The sequence below is a fragment of the Monodon monoceros genome, unplaced genomic scaffold, assembly GCF_005190385.1.
Source record: "Monodon monoceros isolate NGI ecotype Baffin Bay Population unplaced genomic scaffold, NGI_Narwhal_1 Contig6585_ctg1, whole genome shotgun sequence".
NCBI classification, from domain to species: domain Eukaryota; kingdom Metazoa; phylum Chordata; class Mammalia; order Artiodactyla; family Monodontidae; genus Monodon; species Monodon monoceros.
Window position 1 is genome coordinate 1 of NW_021702295.1, and position 9,237 is coordinate 9,237.

The following is a 9,237-nucleotide window of genomic DNA, read 5'->3' on the forward strand; positions in this document are numbered from 1 at the left end:
GAGAAAGGAGCCTACTGGTTTCATTTGACATACCAGCTGGTCAACATAAGCCCGAGCCCGAAATTTGTCCATAGCTATGTTTGTACCAACATTTGTATTAGATAATTCTGATTAACCAGCTTCAGAAATTGGCACATGATATCCAAAACTACAATAACATGAAATCGTAAACACAAATGCCATATGAGTGTGTGTGTATACACGTGTGCATATACGTATTTACATACACACACATGTACATTCACGGGATAATTTCTGGCAGGTAATTTCCTACCTAAAGTTAAGTTCACTAAGACTCAGAAGATTAAACACAGCAAAAATTTATATAGTGACCATACCTCTAATACAAAAAGAACTAATGGTTCTTAAAGGATGTTTCCATCAACCTAGTATAATTGGATGGATTAAATGCCCTTCACACTGCATCTATAATTAAACCTAATAATGATTCAGACAGTTCTGACCTGTTGATTTTTCCTTTATAGAATTCATACAGTCTACCAGCATGTGCAATTTAATAGATTATGGATTCCCTTTAACATTAGTTACATTCCAGTTCTTTTACCAATGATGTACTTCATTGAATTTGGAAAATACTTTGACCTGAATTGAAACTTACATTTTAAAAAAAAACCTAAAGATCTTTCTGCAAGTAAACGTATTTCCATCATTACTGCCAGAACACCTGTATATTTTATAAAGTTCATTTAAATATATAACTGTAACACATATAGTATTGACTAAAGATAGAATATTGGATAAATAAGGTAAACCATTTGTAATTAATTAGAACCCTAGTTGTAGTTCTTGGATAAAGGACTCTCATTAAGACCCTAGTGCCTTCTTAAGATTAACTTTTCATGAAAAGGTGGCTAAGGGACCCCTGCTAGGAAGCAGTAGCTGTATATTCAGCACACTTAAGAGTACTTATCTTTATTAACATCTCTCAGCAAATTCTAAGGAGAGATGACAACAGAGTTACAAACATGGAGTATGAGTCTAATGAGTGTCCCTTCTTTGCAGATTCAGATTTGGTTGTAACATGATATTATAAGCCTTAAGGTCCCCAAATACTTAAATTTGCCTTATGTTTCTTCAGGTGTGTTCATCTTTTGCTACAGGCCCCAGACAATACGATGGAACATTCTATGAGTTTCGTACTTATTGCGTTAAACCTTCAAAGATGAATGAGTTTCTGGAAAATGTTAAGAAAAACATACATCTTCAGACAGCTCACTCTGAATTGGTTGGATTCTGGAGTGTAGAACTTGGAGGCAGGATCGATAAAGTGTTTCATATTTGGAAGTATGGTATGATTTTTCCAGCTTAAGTATTCAGTATAGATTTTCACTCTTTTAAATGTTACATGACACTTACCTCTTGGGTCTATGTTACTATAAATACACGCAGGTTAAATTCAACTTTTAAAGAGAGGAACAACAAATACAACAACAAAAAATGAATTCAGTGATTACTCCTCCCACTGGTACCCCTAACAACTTTTGCCCAAATTCCTATGTATCATCATTGGGAAAGTGTGACATCTCATATTTCAAATCATGAAATTGTGAACTAGCCTTTAACGCTCAGAAAGAACATAGAATGGTTTACTGTATAGAGCATTTATGAAAAATTTTAAGCATTGACTGCAAGAGCCCAAGTGGGTAGAGATCATAAAAGGGAGAGTTATTTTTTCTTATTGTTGAATCTGCAACTGGATATCAGGATTTTAGTAGAAACAATTCAGTATTTCTAATTTAGGTTAGTTGAGGTTCATGGGGATAATAGTTAACTTCCAGGCCTCACCCAACTCAGATTGAATAATTTGTTAAATTTAGGGAACCACTTTTGTTTGTATACCCCAAGGTTTCAAGGAATTCACTATCATTATGCTGCTCTAGGGAAGTAAAGGCAAAGGAATTAGAATTCTCCCCATATTGAAGTTGACTTACTGCTGGTTTAGTAGACAACGAAGAACAGGTTACAGGAATCCCCAGATTGTTACTCCAGTGTCTAATCTTTCCGAAGTCCACACAGGACTTGATGATAGCCAGAGAACTTTTAATAATTTCATTTGGTGTCTGGTCATCAAGTTAAGAGTCATAATAGTGTCCAGAGTTAATATTCATCACATACTTTATTGTGAAAAGTGCTCATTCTATATTTAACATGGCCATAGTTTAGAGGATTTCCCTGTTGTAATAGGACAAACCCCATTAAAACACAATTTATGCTTTAATGTGCAACAAGGAGAATTATGTCCCATTAAGAAAATTACTAGTAAGATCGTGATATAACTTACTTAAGCACTAAGATAGATGTTATTCCTTATCTCTAGCATAAACCATAGAAAACTCTTTTACCATTAACCTTAGGCCCTAATAATAAATATAGTACTAGGCTTGTATGTTATTAAATGTATATACCCGTTTGGGTAACAAACAGGAGAAACAGTACTGGGTAAAAAGAATGGGTGTCAATAAGTAAGAATTAGCACTGTTTCTTTGGAAGCTGTTTGTTCAAAGAGGCTGAAAAAGCAAATCTTAATTTCATTTATGTTAAATTTAATTCAGTTGTACCTTGACCTGACTACCCACCACCAGCACTACTGAAGAAACAGTCTTTCTCTAAACTAACACTATAACTTAAATGCCTCAAGTAATAAGAATAAATAATATATATGGAGTACTCATTTGGTGCCAAACATTGTTCTAAGCTCCTTTCATGTACCAATTCTTTTAATCCTCACAACAGCCCTGGAGGTAGATCCTGTATCATTATCCCTATTTCACAGAATAAGAGACAGGCACAGAATGATTCAATAACTTACCTAAGTCTCACAACTACCTACTAAATGGTAGCACCTATGAAGCCCATTACTATATGACATCATTGGTTGTTTACATTGCCACTCCCCTTTTAGACCATGAGCCACTAACTACTTATGTTGGTATCTCTAGTGATATGACATATTATCCTTATGTGGCCTCAATAAACATTTGCTAAATTGAATGAAACCCAGAAATAGTACAGGTGATTTTTTTATTGATGTATAGTTGATATACAATATTATATATATTAAAGGTGTACAGGTGATTTTAAATCAAAAAGTTTTATTTTTCTTACTCCTGTTATTCCCATAGACAATTTTGCTCATCAAACTGAAGTTCGGAAAGCCTTGGCCAATGATAAGGAATGGCGAGAACAATTACTCATTCCAATTATGGGTCTTACTGATAAACAAGAGAGTGAAATTACTTATCTGGTGCCATGGTGCAAATTAGAAAAACCACCCAAAGAAGGTAAGCTCGCCTCTCCAAATTACACTGAATTTTAATGAAGAACATACTGAAGATTTTAAGCTATAAAAACTAAAGTTCCGTAGGAAAAAGTAATCCTTTGTTTTTATATCGGAATATATTGTGATTATAGAGATAAAGATGAATTTGAGCTCTTTGCTTACAATTAAAACGATGAGCATTAAATAATGAATTTAGGTATGAATATGAAAAGTTTACATGGGAAGAAAGGTTGAGAAGTTGGGGATCTAGAACACAGAACACATGTATAGGTAGGTAAAGGGAAATGTATGATATTTTCTCATAACAGTATTTTTTTTACACAAATTACAGTTAATCTAAAAACAAGTGTATCTTTGCTTGTAAAACTGGGGGGGGATGGATTAATTTAAACTGTTAAGCTGAATTACTGTGGTTTAACTTGTTTTCCTCTTATTCCTCAGTTTGAAAATAATTATTAAAGATTTATCTTCTTGCTGATTTCACTTTCTTACTGACTTAAGGGAAATATTTACCACAACCTAATTTTAAACAAAAGGCAGACTTTTTAAAAGCATTAACTAATTTTTCTTTCCCCCATAATCCCAACTTCGTAGTGTATCTTAGATGACAAGAGATTTGAAATGTCTTATTTGGATCCTATCTACCTGGACCTCCCCTCAGCCTTCAGCACTGGCTACATGAACTTAGTGGCTCCTAGAACAGTGTCACATCTTGGTTATCTGCCTCTATGTTGTTTATAATTCTTTAGTTGCTTTGTACTTTTTTACCTTTTACTTCTGAAATCTACTTGTTCCCTAGTTTCTTTTTTTCTACCTGCTCCATACTTCTGACCAGAGGTAAACTGATTTTCAAGTGTTTACCTGGATATTTAGGAACAATAAAACCACCTTCTTCATCTTTTTTCCTGTCAAAATCTCACATATCACTTCGGGTCCTTTGTTTGCTGGCTGTTCCTGTTAGAAATGGAAACCTGTGGGGGGAAATTATACAAACAAAAAAGTGTTTCCTCTCAGAATTGGAAAAAAGGAAATATATGAGATCAGAAAATACTTTTCTTATTCATTTCTTACCTAGAATTGGACTCAGGCAGCTCAAAAATCCTAATCCTATCATAAATGGTCAATATTTGTTTAAATGACTAATTTTATAGATTAAAAATCGTTCTGATAATAGCTTAATATAGCTTCCTTTTTCTTTGTTCTCTATGACAAGCTTAATAACTCACCCTTAAACATGGAGACTTTCTAAATATAAAAGCTAGGAAAAATGCAAGAAGTGCAAAGAAATCATAAGTATGTGTACATAAACATTTTTATGTTTGACCCTCCAAATCTGTATATGTAGACTAGCCTTCCACTGGAACCATGCTAACCTGATGAGAAATTTCTTGAATATCTTTTGTAATTTATTTTCTCCCTATTCCAGGAGTCTACGAGCTGGTAACTTTTCAGATGAAACCTGGTGGGCCAGCTCTGTGGGGTGACGCATTTAAAAGAGCAGTTAATGCCCATGTCGATCTAGGCTACTCAAAACTAATTGGAGTTTTCCATACAGAATATGGAGCACTCAACAGAGGTACAGTGGTCCAGTTCTTCTATGAAATTTAAAGTGTACTGGTGACCTACTAAGTTCCTCCAGTATTTTGTCACTGTTTTTGATTATGCCATGTATTTCATTTTTATTGCCAAATATTTAGGGTTTTTTGTCATTTTAAGGGTTGAAAATACCTGTTTTACGTAGTATTTATTTAGGATGTTAACCACTTATGAAGGCTTTTCCAAATGTTGAACTGCTGTTTTCCATGATACATCAAAATGATAAAATTAAAAAACTGCAAGGAGCCTAAGAAAAATCTGTTCTTCATCTTTTTTTCCTCTAAATATATTTTTATTGATTTTTAAAAATAACATTACTTGGGATAGAGTGTTTGTCTCTGAATGAAAAAGTAATACATATTTTTACAGAGACTAAATATCATGGCCATGACCAAAGGTGGAAAAAAACCATTTTCCACTACTTAGAGATAATACTGTTAACATTTTGGTCTTTCTATTCCTGTGTCATTCATATATATGTAGGTGAATGTATATATGTGTATACATATATATTCATATTCATACATATGCTAGAAATAATGCATACGCATGATTAATGACTTCCTAACACTCCACTGAGACTAACATATGGCAGACAGATAGATAGTGCATATCTTTACTTAATAAACACCTATTTGAGGCTTTTAACGTTAAATTTTAAAGTTACTGCAATCTGAATTTCACAAAGTTTTTTGTGGCAAACTCTAGAAAATGCATGTATAGTTCATCTGGAAGGATGAATGACCAAGAATAGCTAATTCATTATTTCCATCTGCCTCCTCAACTTCCTTACTTGAATGTCCAGTGGACATCTCAAACCTAACATATTCAAAGCTGAGCGTCTGATCTTTACCCAGAAATTTAACTTCTAGTGATACATCCTAAGAAAAGAATCCAAATATACAGAAAAAAATATTTTCAAGCCGGAAAATATAGGAAGAGGAGAAAAATAATGAAAATTATTAGATGTCTATCTCATACCACATGCTAAAATAAAATTCAAATGGATTATAGATTTTAATGTAGAAGAAAAGAAGTCATAAAATTACTAAAATAAAATATAGATGGTTTTTTTTTTCTTTTTGGCTGTATCAGGTCTTAGTTGCGGCACACGGGCTCTTCATTGCAGTGCGCGGGCTTAGTTGCCCCACGGCATGTGGGATCTTAATTCCCCGACTAGGGATCGAACCTGCGTGCCCTGCATTGGAAGGTGAATTCTTTATCACTGGACCACAAGGGAGGTCCCCCTAGATGCTTTTTTAAAATAATATGGATGAGAACTATATTTCTAAACCAAAAAACAAATGAAAACAATGAAGGCAAAAAAATCAAGTGATGAATTTTTTATAAAAAGGCTCAATCTTTCTGCATGCCCCAAGACACCAGAAATGAAATTCAAAAGCAAAAAGAAATGTAAAAACATATGCAAAGGTAGATGTACAGATGACTACTAAATATATATTTAGGAAGATGTAGATTGAGACTATGAGGAGATGCCATTTTCACCAAATAAAGACATACTTATATAGATATAGTACCAGAGAAGCTGGGAAAAAATAAGTACCCCTACTGTGTAGCATATACTGGCTTAATAATTCCCCACCACAAAATTCAGCAATATAAGTGAAAAGCCTTAATTTTAAAATTATTTTTGCCAGTATTCTAGGAAATATGCATAGCTGTATAGGTGTGTTCAGTTACACAGGAAGGAAATTTGAAAGAATATAAAATACATAGTGGTCACTTGAATGATGAAAATAATTTTTAAGTGGTATTTTAATTTTTATAATGAACATAACTTTTATAAGAAAAAACTGAAAATGAGTAGGCACACTTTTTAATCTTAAATTCATTCTCAGTGGAGAAAAGGGAATAGTAATATGCTGAGTATAAATCAGTGCATCATTTCTAGACAACATATAGTATGTACACTGTACCTATATAAGATATTCCCTTTGGTTCTCTCAATTTTAATTTTAGGAGTTTACATTGAGAAAATAATGAGATCCAGACTGCCTGGGTTTGAATCCCAGCTCCACCGCTTACTAACTTTGTGACTTGGAGTGAGTTACTTAACCTTTCTGTGCCTTACATTGCTCATTGATAAAATAATGATAATCATAACCTACCACGTAGGATTCTTGTGAAGACTAAATGAGTTAATACGTGCAAAACGCTTAGAGCCAGGCCTAGCACATAGGAAGCACCCAATAAATGTAAGTAGTGATTTGTCTTTGACATTGTTATTTTTATAAATATACATGATAGGTGCTGCTCTAAGGAAGTTTTTGTCAGCATTGTTTACGATAAGGAAACTTTAGAAACAATGTAGTATGACACTATGTATATAATATACTTGTAATACACAAACAGACACACATATACATCATATACATCATGTGTCTCATATAAGCATAAACATATATGCTGTGTCTTTAAATACATAAAAATGTAAAAATACATACATATATACATAAATATGGAAAAGATAAACCAAAATAGCAAAGTGGTGAATTCTGGGTGGTAGGATTAGAAACTATTCCTGCTTTCTCTTTTTATTTATTTGCATTTTCCAAAATCTATACAGCCAACATGTATTACATTGTCATTATTTTTAAATTTTTAAATAATTTAAGTAAAAGAACATTTATTTCAGTATTTTGTAGAATACCACACTATTTTGAATGATATAAATAATCAACAATAAGGGGCTGGTATAAAAAGTTGTTACATCTATGGGGCAGGATTCACATGTTAAAGATTAACAGCATTGTCATAGAAACTTCTCATTGTTGACTTTTTTAAATCATTTACAAAGTAAAATATACAGTAAGACCCTAATTTTATATTTCTCATCTTTTAAAAGAAATACAATAAATATTAATAAAGGTTTTCTCTGGGTGGTTAAGTTTCAGCTACTTTCAGTGTTCTTCTTTGCATGAGCAGAATATTCAGTAGTGAGCATAACTTTTTTATAATCTTGCTTTTTCAAAATAAAGTAAAATCCTTCTGTTTCTTCTATAAAACCAGTTTGACTAATTAATTTATAAATTTCTCTCCCAAATCTTTGATTCCTCTGAAATCTTATCACTAACATACTTAGTGCTACCTTTTTGATAATCACTATTTTGATTTAAAGAATAGGACTTTTAGTTTCTGATTAATGTTTCTGTCTTTCTTATTTGAGCAATGCCACAGTCTTTACAATCTATTCTGGTTTATTTATTTCTGCAGTTCATGTTCTTTGGTGGAACGAGAGTGCGGATAGCCGAGCAGCTGGGAGACACCAGTCTCATGAGGATCCCAGAGTTGTGGCAGCTGGTAAGCTATTTCACTAGGTACGAGTTATTCTTAGAACAAATTTCATTTAGTCAACAACTTTATATACCTTCTTATGAATTTTTTTTTCAGTTCGGGAAAGTGTCAATTACCTAGTGTCTCAGCAAAATATGCTTCTGATTCCTACGTCATATTCACCATTGAAATAGTTTTCCACGGAAATACAAAGCATTGCATGAACTGCCATAAGATGTGTCTGTTAATGGTGCTTAAATTCTTCCAAGAGATTCTCACTTTGATTTGAAGGAGGTGGTAAGCTAATTTGCTATATCCCTTGCATTTTTTAAAAGCTACTCTGTATCCACTGTCACCACCACTTCAGGAAACAGTCTGTTCATTTTCCCCTTGGTATTTCAGTATCTGTCACACATTAAAAATAGTTGCCATTACTACAGTATCTTGATTTTTCATTTGTTTCAGAATATCTCTTGTTCTCTATTTTGACAACCCTCTGCTTTTATACCATTTTCTGACATACAAATGATTGTTACATTTCCATACCTGTGATAGTATAGTTAAATTATATGCATAAATTATCAACCTTTTCATCATGTCTTTTTCTGAGATTATAAAAGTTTTTGTTCAGTAAGGTTTTCTATATAATACCAATTGGGATCCATAAAAAAATCCATTAAACATTTCTTTACTACAGAAAAGTACAGTATCATCTGTGTCATTTATTTTAATAATGGTTTTTACAATAATAATTAATTACTTGGAAAATAATGTTATTAGGTCCTCGTATTAAAGCACATTGATAACTCATTGGTTTATGTGCTTGCAGTGTCTTCATTTACAGTTAATTTTACTAATTTTTACTTAATTTTGGATCACTGTTTAATAAAGATACTTGGTCATCTAATTGGTTTTTTAATTGAAGTATAGTTGATTTTCAGTGTTATGTTAGGTCATCTGTTTGTTTTAATGAGATTTATAATTATGGAAATGTCTGCCCTAATAAAAGCCTACATATACAATCTGATTCTTTTTATCGTGTTTTA

At 32.6% G+C, this 9,237-nt stretch overlaps 1 protein-coding gene across 1 annotated transcript; it reads left to right on the forward strand.

Moving 5' to 3' along the window:
• Positions 1-1,079: 1,079 nt before the first annotated feature.
• LOC114890849 (protein NipSnap homolog 3A-like) lies at positions 1,080-9,194 on the forward strand. The gene is made up of 5 exons (XM_029214771.1): positions 1,080-1,310; positions 3,144-3,302; positions 4,728-4,877; positions 8,132-8,218; positions 8,309-9,194. Exons 1-5 carry the CDS (start codon positions 1,088-1,090, stop codon positions 8,383-8,385), a joined length of 696 nt encoding a protein of 231 aa, XP_029070604.1. The 5' UTR covers positions 1,080-1,087; the 3' UTR covers positions 8,386-9,194.
• Positions 9,195-9,237: the final 43 nt, after the last annotated feature.